Source organism: Chiloscyllium plagiosum, chromosome 12 (assembly GCF_004010195.1).
Source record: "Chiloscyllium plagiosum isolate BGI_BamShark_2017 chromosome 12, ASM401019v2, whole genome shotgun sequence".
Taxonomy (NCBI): domain Eukaryota; kingdom Metazoa; phylum Chordata; class Chondrichthyes; order Orectolobiformes; family Hemiscylliidae; genus Chiloscyllium; species Chiloscyllium plagiosum.
The window spans coordinates 2,162,748-2,178,133 of NC_057721.1; the positions used below are offsets into that span (position 1 = coordinate 2,162,748).

General features: G+C 45.5%; 1 protein-coding gene across 1 annotated transcript in view; it reads right to left on the bottom strand.

Annotated features, from left to right (window-relative positions):
* LOC122555472 (pleckstrin homology-like domain family B member 2) overlaps positions 1-5,328 on the bottom strand; it is a 213,905-nt gene extending 208,577 nt beyond the window's left edge. The window contains exon 1 of the mRNA XM_043701499.1: positions 5,121-5,328. Within this exon, the coding sequence (XP_043557434.1) occupies positions 5,121-5,195 (75 nt within the window). The 5' untranslated portion in view covers positions 5,196-5,328. The remainder of the gene's footprint in view (positions 1-5,120) is intronic.
* Between the last annotated feature and the right edge of the window lie 10,058 nt (positions 5,329-15,386).

The following is a 15,386-nucleotide window of genomic DNA, read 5'->3' on the forward strand; positions in this document are numbered from 1 at the left end:
TCTTTTCGTGACCCTCTCTCAATCCCAAACTAATCCCACTCTCTCCCAGTGACCCTCTCTCAATCCCAAACTAATCCCACTCTCTCTCCGTGACCCTCTCTCAATCCCAAACTAATCCCACTCTCTCCCCGTGACCCTCTCTCAATCCCAAACTAATCCCACTCTCTCCCAGTGACCCTCCCAAACTAATCCCACTCTCTCCCAGTGACCCTACCCTCCCAAACTAATCCCACTCTCTCCCAGTGACCCTCCCAAACTAATCACACTCTCTCCCAGTGACCCTCCCAAACAAATCCCACTCTCTCCCAGTGACCCTCTCTCAATCCCACTCTCTCCCTGTGACCCTCCCAAACAAATCCCACAGCCTCACTCTCTCGCCATGGTCCCGTACCAATCATAAACGAATCTATTGCTCCACTCACTCTCACAGCCCTGTGTTAATTCAACACAGGACAGCAGCAGGTACTTCCATCCATCAAGATTGCACCAGTTCCTAGTCCTTATTTCAACCCGCTACCTATTGCCCATGTGCAGTTTCTATTCCTCTGTTCATCTCCCTTTCATGTGTCTATCAAGATGCACCTTAAACATTGCTAACGTGCCTGCTTCCACCACCTCGGCTGGCAATACGTTCCAGGCACTCACCACCGTCCGTGTGAAACATTTTCCCTGAAATTCTCCCCTAAACCGTCCCCCTCTCACCTTGAACCTGTACCCTCTTGTAGTTGACCTTTCCACTTTGGGAAGAAGCTGCTGACAATCTCAAAATTATCACAATCTGTCCTCATTGTTCTGTAACTTCTGATTGATAGGCTCATTCTATTTTCTTGAAAAGATTCTGAACTTTCTGGGTCAACTGGTGTGACTCACTCTCAAACATTAAGTCCAGCAATCACCAGGTACAGACATTTCCCCCCCTCCTCCCGTTACCCTCTCAGTCAGAACGGTAAACTGCAGAACCATCCTCCATGGGCTATCCAACAGGAAGGAAATGTCTTTCACTTGGCTTTCTCCATCAAAACTTTGGCACCATTTCAAAACCCAATTAAATCTGCTCTGCACATTGTCGGATCCAGTGGAAATAGTCCCAGTATCTCCAACCTCTCTTCAAGACAAGATGCATTCTCCCTCTCAGTCCCCTGGTACGCTCTTGATCACTTTAACAAAGGTTTAACAATTACAGCATCAAACATTCTCACAGTATGAGATTCATCCCTCTCATCAGAGTGGCCATACCTGTCTATCCTCTGCCTTTGTCTCTGTGCTTTGTCTGTTCACCTCCATTGGGCCTGTGGTATCTTCTGAGTTCACCAACACTCAAGCTCCCTCTGTCTGTTGATGAAGGGAGATTGAGAACACTGAGGTGGATCTGGGTATTTCTTACACACAGCATAGACAAAACATCATACAGCAAAAGCAGGGGGGTGCTAGTTTGGTGGTCAGTAATTTTATCACGTTCAGTAATCCAGGAAATTCCAGGCTAACCAGTTGGGGATATGGGTCTAAATCACTATGGCTAATAACAAAACTAAAACTCAATAAAAATCTGGAATGATGAGTCGAATGATTTGGAAAAAAAACACCTGGATCACTAATGGGTAGGAAATCTGCTGTCCTTACCTGGTCTGGCCTACATTTGACTCCAGACCAACAGCAATGTGACTGACTCTGAACTGCCTTCTGGGTAATTGGGGATTGTGGCCCAGGAGTAACATCCACCCTGAGCAGATCTTCAACATGGCAGAGAGCAGGGTTTGCTGCCTCATCGCCGCTGGGGGCGGCACGGTGACTCAGTGGTTAGCACTGCTGCCTCACAGCACCAGGGACCCTGGGTTTGATACCACCCACGGGTGACTGTCCGTGTGGGGTTTGCACATCTTCCTGTGTCTGCGTGGGTTTCCTCCGGGTGCTTCGGATCCCTCCCACAGTCTGAAGATGTGCAGGTTAGGGTGGATTGGCCATGGGAAATGCAGCATTCCAGGGACAGGATAGGGGACTGGGGCTGGGTCTGGGTGGAATGCTCTTCGGAAGTTCAGTGTGAAATCGATGAGCTAAATGGCCTGCTTCCACACTGTAGAGATTCAATGATTCCATATCCTGCCCAATCACGTGAATATATTCAACAGGGCCAAACTTGCCTCCAATTTGCAGCTATTATAAATCAACCAGTTCAGAGATGGTACTGCATACCTCTGGAGCAGGTGGGACTTGAACGTGGGTTTCCTGGCTCAGAGGCAAAGACACTACGTCTCCATCACAACAGAGCCCTGTCTCCAGCTCTGCACGTTTGTGCAAATGGCCTCAATTTGCTGGTTTTAACCCTGTCCTCTCTACTCCGCCCCAGAAGGCAGTATTGTATGTAATCCTTGTCCCATTGGGCTCCCTCTCAACTCAGTCCAGTCATGGGCTAAAGTCACACTGTGGTGCCCAATTCAAGCTGATTACTGTGGTGCAGTGTGGAGAGAGCGCTGCACTGTCAGGGGCGCCATTTTCCTGACAAAACATTTAAACCAAGGGCTTTTCTGTCCCCAAAGGTCTGGCGACACTGTTTAACACAGACCCCTTGTGCCCTGGCCAGTATGTATTCTTCAGCTCACATTATTCTTGTTACTGTCAGTACGTTAACCATAGGTATCCGTCATTCCAAAGTATTGAGCTTTGGGAGGTTGAGGCGTTATGTGAATGCAGATTTTTTTTTTCAAATGCCCAATAAGGGGGTGCGGGAAGAAATCAAAAGTCACTCTTTTCAATTCCGGATCCAAATTCCATTGTCTAGCAACTGTCGCTATCCTTCTCCCTGGAAACACAGCGTGGGATGAATCTGGTCTTTGACCCCAAGATGATCTTCCAATCTCCTCACTGAAACCAGTAATTCCCACCTACATGACATTGCCCCATCTCGGATCATTTGCTGCTGAAATTCACATCCAACTCCTGACTCGGCTATTCCCACACAATCCTGGCTCCTCTCTGGCATAGAATCCTCTAGAAACTTGAGATTATCCAAGATGCTTGGAATATTGTGTACAGTTCTGGTCGCCATATTTTGGGAAGGATGTGGAAGCATTGGAAAAGGTGCAGAGGAGATTTACCAGCATGTTGCCTGGTCTGGAGGGAAGGTGTTATGAGGAAAGGCTGAGAGACTTGGGTCTGTTCTTATTGAAGGAAGAAGGCTAAGAGGGGACTTGATAGAGACATACAAGATGATCAGAGGATTCGGTAGGGTAGACAGTGCAAGTATTTTTCCTAGGATGATGACGTCAGCTTATACGAGGGGGCAACACTACAAATTGAGGGGTGATAGATCTAAGACAGATGTCAGAGGCAGGTTCTTTACTCAGAGTGGTAAGGGCATGGAATACCCTGCCCTCAGCCACATTAGGGAGATTTAAACAATCCTTGGATAAGCACATGGATGATGATGGGATAGTGTCGGGGGATGAGCTGAGAATAGTTCACAGGGCGGCGCAACATCGAGGGCCGAAGGGCCTGTTCTGTGCTGTATTGTTCTATGTTCTATGCTGTTTCCTGTGCCTTAATGTGCAGCCAGTCTGTACCCTTATCATCCCTGTGCTGTCTGACCTACACCAGCTCCTGCTCAAGCAACAACTCGATTGATAAAAACTTCTCATCTTGCTTTTCAAATCCCTCCATGACCTTGCCCCTCCCTATCTCTGGATTCTCCTCCAACTCCACAACCCACTAAGATATCAGCAATCCTCTGACTCTGGCCCCCTTGTTGCATTCCCAGGTTTAATTACAAGTCAGCAGTTGTCCAGACATCAACCTCTTGAATTCCCCGTCGATACACTCTTCCTTACAGAGCTTCCTTTCAAGTGACATATTTAAACAAGCTTTTAGCATTAAACCTGATACAACCACCCCAACATGTAGCTCATTGCAACAGATTGCTCGAGAAAGCTCCTACGTAGCACCTTGGAAAGTTCAATTGCATTAAAGATACCATCTAAATAAGGTAGTTGTTGCATCAGGGGAGTGACAGAGAGGGTAGGACTAGAGTGGATAGTGAAGGGGAGGGTGGGATTGGAATGGGTGGGATATTAAAGGGTGGGGAGTGAAGGGGAGGGTGGGATTGGAAGGGATGGGATATTAAAGGGTGCCATCCCAGTGCCTCCAGAATATGTCACTCTGGGTTAAATGTGCTCGGATCTTTTAAAATGACTCTCCGTAAAAGGGGTGGCATGGTGGCTCAGTGGTTAGCACTGCTACCTCACAGTACCAGGGACCCTGGGTTCGATTCCCACCTCGGGCAACTGTCTGTGTGGAATTTGCACATTCTCCCCGTGTCTGCGTGGGGTTTCCTCCGGGTGCTCCAGTTTCCTCCCACAATCCAAAGCTGTGCAGGATATGTGGACTGGCCATGCTAAATTACCCACAGTATCCAGGGATGTGCAGGCTAGGTGGGTTAGCCATGGGAAATGCAGGGATACATGGATAGGGTAGGGAGGGTGGGATGCTCTTGGGCGAGTGGGTGTGGACTCGATGGGCTGAATGGTCGGCTTCCACACTGTAGGGATTCTAAGAAAGGCAAAATCTTGCAGATGCTGGAATGAGCACGGGGGATTGTGGAAAGACTCAAGCCGTGTCTATGGAAGGATCAAGTCAATGACCATCTATGAGAATGGAGGAAAGGTAAGAGTGTAGTGGGGACTCAGTGGGGAGGTGGAGTGAAGAGAACAGAAAGGACAGTCTGTGATAGGGTGGAGGACAGACAGGGTTCAAGGTGAAAAGGTTTTGAAATAGTACGGTAAAGGGAGGTGTGACCTGAATGGACTGACTGCTATATAAAACCTCACTGCTGTTGTGGTGTTTTCCCCGTAGGGAGGTGGTGGGGAAGTGGTTCATGGAGATGAGCAGACTACAGTGATGTTCTGGATTAGTGGTGCTGGAAGAGCACAGCAATTCAGGCAGCATCCGAGGACAGGCAAAATCAACGTTTCGGGCAAAAGCCCTTCTTCCTGATGAAGGGCTTTTGCCCGAAACGTTGATTTTGCCTGTCCTCGGATGCTGCCTGAATTGCTGTGCTCTTCCAGCACCACTAATCCAGAATCTGGTTTCCAGCATCTGCAATCATTGTTTTTACCTACAGTGATGTTCACCTGCTCCTGGGCCGAGTCCTTGCCAGAACCTCTCACAGATGTGTCCGTCTTTGCTGCTGAACTGTTGCCGTCCATCCAAGCTTCACTCCAAACAGCGTTTCCAGATCTCCACCGAGGCACGGTCTGGTCTCAGCAGAGTCGGGTCGAGCTGTCAACTTGCTCCACTGGCTGTGGTTCAGCACAGATACAGAGGTGGATGGTCCAACGCAACTCTGCAAGACACAGCACAAGCACAAATGAGGTCAGATTAATGCAGTCACACAGCACTGACCACGAAGTTACAGCATGATCGCAGATCCATTCCTGACCCCTGACCTGCACTGGAGGGACACAGACAGAGTGCACATTCCCAGTTCAGAGACCCTGATCTCAGGAACTGGAGTCACAGCTCCCAGAGACTGACATTGCAGAGATCCTAGGCCCATACTGGACAATATTCCACTTTATTACAGACATCTCTTCAAAATCAGAATGGTCTTTTTGGGTCTTGTACTCTCCCAGTCCTTCAAAGGCAGCCTGGGATATATCCCACCCTCCCTACCCTATCCATGTAACCCTGCATTTCCCATGGCTAACCCACCTAGGGATATAATTAGCGATATAATTCCACTTCTTTCACAGTAACTAGAGCAACAATTATAACTGTGATGGGTGTGACTGATCTCGTAGAATTCAAAATAATAACATGAAAGTAACAAAATGCACAGCATTTCCCCACATCAGCCTCCTAAGTGACTTAAAGTGTGCATGTTGTATGTTGGCCTGCAAGGGTTAAAACAGGACGTATGTATCACCCACGCAGGTATGATATGACCTGGGTCAGGGGAATTAAGCAGACAGTGCGAGCCAGAGCAGGATGAGTGGAAGGCCTGGAATGACTTGTTGCGGCTGTACAGTACATTGGTTAGGCCACTTTTGGAATACTGCGTTCAATTCTAGTCTCCCTCCTATAGGAAGGATATTGTGAAACTTGAGAGGGTTCAGAAAAGATTTACAAGGATTGGTTGGAGGGTTTGAGCTATAGGAAGAGGCCGAACAGGCTGGGACTATTTTCCCTAGAGTGTCAGAGGCTGAGGGGTGACCTTACGGAGGTTTATAAAATCATGAGGGGCATGGATAGGGTGAATAGCCTTACCTCCAGGGTAAGGGAATCCAAAACTAGAGGGCATAGGTTTAAGATGAGAGAGAAAAGATTCAAAAGGGGCAACTTCTTCACACAGAAGGTGGTGTGTGTATGGAATCACCCACGAGAGGAAGTTGGGGGGTGGGGGGGGAGGGCTCTGGTACAACATTTAAAAGGCATCTGGATGGGTACATGAACAGAAGGGTTTAGAGACCAAATGCTGGCCAATGGCACTAGATTGATTTAGGATATCTGGTCGGCAAGGGCCAATTAGACTAATGGGTCTGTTTCTACGTTGCACTGCTCTATGACTCTATGAGTGTTTTCTGCTCAGACTCTGCATCATGCAGGTCACAGACATGTTATCTGTAGCAAAATATATTTCTTTTTTACCCCAACACGACTCTTCTAGTTAGACTAGAGAGGTGGCTAACCTAATGCACACAACAAAACCCTGGACTTGAAGGATACCATGCACTCACAGCATTGGGGCTTGTGTGATGTGGCAAACATGGTATCAGTCCTAACATTGTACCATTCATTTCAGACTTACCACAAATCATAGAGTCATAGAGATGTACAGCATGGAAACAGACCCTTCGGTCCAACCCGTCCATGCTGACCAGATATCCCAACCCAATCTAGTCCCACCTGCCAGCACCCGGCCCATATCCCTCCAAACCCTTCCTATTCATATACCCATCCAAATGCCTCTTAAACGTTGCAATTGTACCAGCCTCCACCACATCCTCTGGCAGCTCACTCCATACAAGTCCCACCCTCTGTGTGAAAAAGTTGCCCCTTAGGTTTCTTTTATATCTTTCCCCTCTCACCCTAAACCTATGCCCTCTACTTCTGGACTCCCCAACTCAGTGAAAAGACTTTGTCTATTTATCCTATCCATGCCCCTCATAATTTTGTAAAGCTCTATAAGGTCACCCCTCAGCCTCCGACGCTCCAGGGAAAACAGCCCCAGCCTATTCAGCCTCTCCCTGTAGCTCAAATCCTCCAACCCTGGCAACATCCTTGTAAATCTTTTCTGAACCCTTTCAAGTTTCACAACATCCTTCCGATAGGAAGGAGACCAGAATTGCACGCAATATTCCAACAGTGGCCTAGCCAATGTCCTATACAACCGCAACATGACCTCCCAACTCCTGTACTCAGCCCTAGGAGGTAGGAGCTCGGAGACCCGTTTGAAGAATGGAATTGTATGCTTGCTTCCCCACAACACTGTTCTGAGGTTGTAGAGGTGTACTATACCTTTAAGAAAGAGTGAAAAGCTGGCACGGACCTTGAAACACACAGAGTGTACTGAAAAATTTACAAGTGTAACATTTGGTCGTGAAACAAATAGCTGAAACTATTGCTATGATACACAACAAATTCGAATTGGGCCAATCAGTTTAAATTATGCCCCAGGATATCAAAGTCCAATTGCATTTGAATTTTACTGTTTTGACGACATCAAGCCAATGAGATGGTCCGAAGTTTTGGGATCTGGAAATCGGGTAATCTGGACAGTCAGCCAGAGTAGCAAAGAGCACCATACGGCCTGCAGAATTGCCCTGTGGAAGGTAGGTTTTCATGTCATATTTGTCAAGCAGAAGACTGAAGAAAAGACGACCCAGGAAAATCGACACAGCTGACTGGTTTTGAAATTTGAATTGTGTAAAACCTAATCGGGGAGCTTTTAACGGACCTGGATATTGTTGTAGAGTGGGAGGTAGATAAATTGATCAGACAATGGAGAACTACAGTGTAGATAGTTGTTGTTTAAATGTTTTCTTGGAATTAAATAATAACTTGTCAATTTTTTTTCTTTAAATAGTGGGATTTGGTAGTTTTTTGTCGCTCATACTTTACCAGGTTCCGAGGCAAGGTGAGCTTTCTGTGTGTCTGACTTAAATTAACTGAAAGGTATACCCCGTGTGGTAACAGGTTGTGGGGCTCGTGTCTGTGATTTGGACAGGTTTAGGTAGATCTAGTCTGAAATTTGGACAGATTTGAATAGAATTGGGGTAAAAAAGATCCCAGCAGATTTAAACACTTGCCAATTAGTGCCCTAGATCATTAAGCAAAATGTAGGTGAGACAATTGGTTAATTTTGGTGACTTGTGGTCGGTTAAATTAAAAGTGAGAGAAATGGCGCTTAAAATTGCTAAAGAGGTTCTGGGATTTGAAGATGATTCCCAAATTTGCCAAGAAAGTTTAGAAAGAAAAGACCATACTCTTAGAATTAGCAAAGAGGTTAGAATTGGGTTTAATCTAAAGCAGAAATTGTAAAGGAATTACTCAAACACTTAAGTGTGTCAGAGAAACAGTCAAGTGCAGTAGAGTCAGAAAAACTTAAATTACAATTGAGGAAAATGGAGTTAGAAGATAAACAAAGGGAGAGACAAAGCGAGAAGTGAGAGAGATGAAAAAGAGAGAGAAGGTTCTTCGCTGAGCAAAGAGAGAGAGAGGAAAGAGAGAGAAAAAGAGAGAATTTGAATTTGAGAAGTTGCAACTTAGTCAGCAAAGTCAAGTTACCCGGATGGAGGTTAAAACAGAAGGTAGAGATAATAGACAAATACATCAAAACTCTGCCACATTTTGATGAGAAAGATGTAAAAGCCTACTTTATTTCATTTGAAAAATTGGCTAAGCAGATGGAGTAGTCCAAGGACTTGTGGGTAATGCTAGTTCAGACTAAACTGGTAGGCAGAGCTTGTGAGGACTGCTGTCAGATGAGGAGTCAAGAGATTATGCAGAGGTTAAACAGGCTATTTTGCTTGCTTATGAATTGGTACAAGAAGCATATAGACAGTGGTTCAGAAACACAAAGGAGGAACCAGGTCAGACTTATGTTGAGTTTGAAAGATTAAACATAGTCATTTTGATTGATAGGTGTGGGCCTTAAAAACAGATAAGACCTATGAGGCTCTAAGAGAGATTAATCTGCTGGAGAAGTTTAAAAACTCACTTCCAGAGATGATAAGGATTCATGTGGATGAACAGAAAGTTCAGGGAGTGAGAAGAGTAACAGAGATGGCAGATGATTATACGTTGGTGCATCGGACCAGCTTTCAGTGAGAATCTCATCCTGTGAGGGATAGAAGTTGGGAGAAGGGGAGATACTACATGACAAAATAAAGAGTACAGAACACTGGTATGTGTTTACCACAGGTTAAAAAAAGAAGCCCAAGAGGGTGGAAAGGAGGTGACAGGCCTCAGGTGTTTCCACTGTGGTAAAGTGGGACACGTGCTGGTCGTTAGAGAAAGGCATTGTGGGAAAAGATGTGGTAAAAGAGGCGAAGGCAGAGGCATTAGTGAAGGGAGTGAAGGAGACCCCAAGAAGCGCCGAGGAGCTGCAGGAGGGAGCACAGCCTAGGCCGGGGCTGGGTGTGGAGTTAGTGCCTGAGCTCTGTAAAGAATTCACCTCTGTGGGTAAAGTTTACTCAGAAAGAACAGGGGGAAGAAGGGAAAAAGTTTACAGTTTTGAGAAACAGTATCTAACCAATCTCTAATAGTAAGAGATGCAATTTGCACTCTTTCTGACCTGTCACCCGAGAGAGTGGTAACTTGCGGTATAGATGGACAGACACTTAGTGTTCCCCAATTCAAGATCAGGTTGGAGGGCCAACTCATGACAGGGGAAGTAACAGTGGGAGTGGTTGACAGTGTCAGTCCCAGGAATCCAGTTTGTTCTTGGGAATGATTTAGCAGGATCCAAGTCAGGAGTGACACCCCTTGCTGTGGAAAAGCCCAAGGAAGACAAAAAACCCAAGGATATAAAAGAAAAATATTCTGGTATTTTCCCAAACTGTGTAATAACTAGATCCCTATCATAAGTCACAGCACAAAGCAAAAACTAAACAGAAAGATGAAGGAGTTGAGGTTCAGTTAGTGACGTGATGGTGCAGGAAAAACCTGAACATGCAGACGGTCAGACAGAAGCACTTAGTCCTAAAAGGCTAATGGACTTGCAACTGAAAGATGAGACAAAAGATATAAAGAGGAACCTCGATTATCCAAAGGACATGGGCGGGGAGTATTTCCTTCAGTTAATCAAATTCTGGATAATCGAATGCCAGATAAATTTGCTTAGCCAAGCATTGAGACCTTGTGATCTTGCCAGATAATCTGATATTTTGATAATCAATTGCTGCATAATCGAGGCCTCCTGTGCATATGTTGATGCGTACTCCAAAAAATAGGCAGAGGATATTCAAGAGGTTTATTGCCCGAAAGAACTGAAGAAGCAGGTATTAGTTACTGCCCCAAACAGTGAGGAATCAAGTCCAGATGTCACAGAGTTTGATGCCTCAAAATACATTAAACAATGAGAAGTCCTTGAGGAGAGGGATAGGTGAGTAAACTATCTGTCTCAGGAGCAAAGAATGCAGTTAAAGGTTTGTCACAGCAGCATGAGAACATATGCAGGAATAAGATGGGGAGGATTAATGTTGTCGTGCGTGAGGGAGACATTGAGAATGCTGTTCTGATAAAACAGCACTCCTTATCGGCTTAGTCCTTTCAAATCCAGACAGGTTCAGAAGTGGACACTGTGATCAACAAAGACATCATCGAACCAAGTCAGAGCGAGTGCAGTTCGCCAATTGTCTTAGTTCTCAAACTGGATGAGGCTCAACGATTTTGCATGGATTATCGGCAGGTCAACGCTGTAACAAAATCGGACTCCTATCCAAAACCGAGATTGGAGGGCTGTATCGAGAAAGTTGGACAAGCCAGTTACATCACCAAGTTGGACTTGCTGCGTGGTTATTGGCTGGTACCTTTATCAGAGATGGCAGAACAAGTTTCTGCACTTGTCACCCCAAATGGCCCATATCAATTGAAAGTGATGCCCTTTGGAATGAAGAACTCACCAGCCATATTCCAAAGCCTCATGAACAGAGTTGTGGTTGGGTTAACAAATCGTGCAGTCTGTTTGGACAATGTCGTGATCTTTAGTGAGTCCTGGGAAGATCGCATGGTACAGTTGGCAGAGCTCTTTGACCGATTAAGAGAAGCAAAACCGGTAATAAACTTTAACAAAGCTGAACTCGTGAAAGCAGAGGTGATGTTCTTGGGACATAACATCGATCATGGAAGGTTAACCCCAAGGAATACAAAGACGAAGGCTATCGAGGAATTTCCACAACCAACCTCGAAGAAAGAGTCGCTTTGATTTTTAAGACTAAGTAGAAATATGTTCCAAACCTCAGCAGTGTCGTGGCACCGTTAACCGATTGGCTGAAGAAGACAAAGTTTCAGTGAACAGAAGAGTGCCAAGAGGCATTTGACAATTTAAAAGCCAGATTAACCACCAAACCAGTTTTAGCTACACCAAACTTTTTGAAACCCTTCAAAGTTGCCATTGATGCTAGTGACATCGGAGTTGGAGCTGTACTGCGACAGAAAGATGATAATAGGATCAAACTTCTCAAAGTAACTCAACACCCACCAGAGCAAATACACTACCATCAGATACACTCCACACACGCACCACCCTCTGGGTGAAAAAGTTGCCCCTTAGGTCTCTTTTATATCTTTCCCCTCTCACCCTAAACCTATGCCCTCTACTTCTGGACTCCCCGACCCAGGGAAAAGATTTTGCCTATTTACCCTATTTTGTAAACCTCTATAAGGTCACCCTCAGCCTCCGACGCTCCAGGGAAAATAGCTCNNNCCTTCTTCACTATCCTATCTACTTGCGACTCCACTTTCAAGGAGCTATGAACCTGCACTCCAAGGTCTCTTTGTTCAGCAACAATCCCTAGGACCTTAGCATTAAGTGTATAAGCCCTGCTAAGATTTGCTTTCCCAAAATGTACCACTTCGCATTTATTTGAATTAAACTCCATCTGCCACTTCTCAGCCTATTGGCCCATCTGGTCCAGATCCTGTTGTAATCTGAGGTAACCCTCTTCGCTGTCCACTACACCTCCAATTTTGGTGTCATCTGCAAACTTACTAACTGTACCTCTTATGCTCGCATCCAAATCATTTATATAAATGACAAAAAGGAGAGGACCCAGCACCGATCCTTGTGGCACTCCACTGGTCACAGGCCTCCAGTCTGAAAAACAGCCCTCCACTATCACCCTCTGTCTTCTATCTTTGAGCCAGTTCTGTATCCAAATGGCTAGTTCTCCCTGAGACTATTTCGTTGGAGTCTTATGTTACAGACTTTTAATTTAAAAAATCATACATGTTGCAGGTCGTAAGAATGTAATAGCAGATGCATTATCGCAGATTTAACTGATGAAGTGCAGATGAGATTAGTATCTATTCAATGTCTTATATATGTGGGAAGAAGTTAGTATGAATTTAGATTAAAGTCATATGTATGTCATGATAATGTGGTTAAGAAACAGAAAAAAAAATGAAGTCATCCTTTCATAATGATGGTTCGTTTTTTTTCTTAAGGGGGGAGGTGTTATGAAGTTGTAAGTGTGTACTGTACCTTTTAAGTTAGAGTGAAAGCTGGCTAGGACATAGAAAGGCACAGAGGGTGCTTAAAAATTTAAAAAGGTAACATTTGGTTGTGAAACAAATAGTAGCAGCTGAGATGATGTGATAAAGATCAATTCAAATTTGGCAAATCAGTTTAAGATTACATTTACATTACATTACAGTGTGGAAACAGGCCCTTTGGCCCACCGACCAACGAAGCGCAACCCACCCATACCCCTACAACACACTGAGCCACTGTGCCACCCACTTTTAGATTTAGATTTAAATTTAGATTACTTACAGTGTGGAAACAGGCCCTTCGGCCCAACATGTCCACACCGACCCGCCGAAGCGTATACCACCCAGACCCATACTCCTAATTTTACCCCTTCACCTAACACTACGGACAATTTAGCATGGCCAATTCACCTAACCTGCACATCTTTACTTTTAAAATATACAAAAGTGAGGATTGCAGATGCTGGAGATCAGAGTCGAGAGTGTGGTGCTGGAAAAGCACAGCTGGTCAGGCAGCATCCAAGGAGCAGGAAAATCAACGTTTCAGGCAAAAGCTCTTCATCAGGAAATCCTGACGAAGGGCTTTTGCCTGAAACATCGACTTTGGGATCTCTCACTTCCTGAGGGGGTTCCTCACATCTCCCCTTGGTTCACAGTAACACCCCCTGTGCAAACACCAACTTTGGTAACACCCCCTGTGCAAAATGACAAATGGTGTCAGCCATGACTCAACGGCAACACCCTCTCTGCTGAGTCAGAGGATAAAGGTTCAAGTCCCTTTCCAGGAATTTAAACACAAACTCTCTGCTCCAAGACTCCCACTACAGAACCTAGGCAGTGCTAGACTGTCAGGGGAGTCATCATCTGCCCTGTAAAAGATGCCAGGGCACTATCTTAAAGAAGGATAATGGGCAAGTTTGCCCTGGTCTCCTGAAAACCACAAAACAAGTCAATCATCATTAACATATTGCTGTCCCATTACCAGTGTCAACCTGCCTGGTCTAACTTTAAACAGAGCTCAGCAGTTAACTATCAGTCATTATCTAACTCATGCATTCTCCACAGTCGTGCCTCTATTGATCAGAGACCACTCGCTCAAACATGTTCTTCCCAGATAGTCTAAAACAAAGAGTTGCTCCCTTAGTATTCTTGCGCATTATCCTGACGATATCAAGATGAAAGTTGGCCTTTCAACAAAATTAGTCTTCGTTCAGCAACACATCTCCACCCATGGGGTCTGACTGGGTTGCCAGATTTCTGACACTTCAGCAGTGAAGGGTTTTGGAATCTCTTGAGGTGATGAGCTGCACTCTCTAAGTACAAGCCCCCACTTTCTACATGCACAGAATTTGAACCCCATCCATGCTGTGTCCCCTATTTCACAATGATCTGCAGTGGGATGGTGTTAGATACTGAATACTCATGGTTCTATAGCCCTCGGATTGAAACCAATGAGCAGCCGGCAGTCTCCCAGCCACAAACATGTCAAGCTAGCTCCATTACAATTAAGGATTTGTTTCTTTAGACACGAGTGGACCAGGTAGAGGAATGGACCAGTGTCCTTTTCAGGGCAATGTCTCTCAGTAATAATCCCCCTCCGGCTGTAAATGACAGTCGCCAGCAGGAATTTCCCACACTCCAGTGTCAACTCAGCAACATTCCTTTTTGCAACGTGAGATTGAAGATATTGAAAAAGGAGTTGCTTGCAATCATTACTTGGGGACAGAAACGCTGTGATCAATACTGATCCGAAACAGATGCTGCTGACTTCCAGGCTGCGTTAAAGGCTGTCAAAATTAATTAGTCGGCCGCATTTGGAAACTGTCATCAAGATGGATGATTTACGAGGTTCACCTCATCGGAGATGGAGAAACCTTAAAATTCCTCAGCGCTGAAACCTACCATCCCACGCTATGTTTTTCCCAGATGCTGGTTCTCGAGGTTTACAAACACTGGATTTTTAAACTCGGAGATTGCTTTAGAAGAGCTGTGTAATGTGTCTCACAGCTGCTCCCACTCCAGTACGGCTGTTGTCCCACTCAAAACATTTTTCCCATCCCTTTGTCATATCTGCTTCCACTGGCCGGCCAGACATCACACCCCAGATGACGGCACCTCACTGAGGAAGGAAATGTCTCTTGTATAGTGTTGCCCATTCCCTCCAGTTTTAGTCTCCTTCATTTGCTAAGCCCTGGTCAGGGTACATCAAGCTCACCTCGAGGGGGTTTGGACCTTAGCACAGTGCCCTCTTTACTCTATGGCCTGGATCAAAGTTAGCCACAGGGCATGGTGCTTCAGCTAGAGAGCTGCTGGGCACTGCCTGGCTCCTCATGGGCAAAGGTCACTCAGGAGAGAGCATGCCAGGAGCAGCACCAGGCATAACTGAAAATGAGGTGTTCATCTTGGTGAAGCTACCAAACAGGACTGCTTGTGTGCCAACAGTATAAGCAAATAATTGACAGAGATATCACTTACACAAGGATCCCAGAACCAATGGATCAGATCTGCCACATCAGTTGTGATTGGTGGAGGACAATTAAACAATTCTTCATCAATGATGGAAAAGCCAAACACATCAGCACAAAAGATAAGGTTGAAGGCTTATGCAGCCATCTTCAGGCAGAAGTGCCGAGAGGATGATCCATCTCTGTCTCCTCCAGTGGTCCCCAGCATCACAGATACCA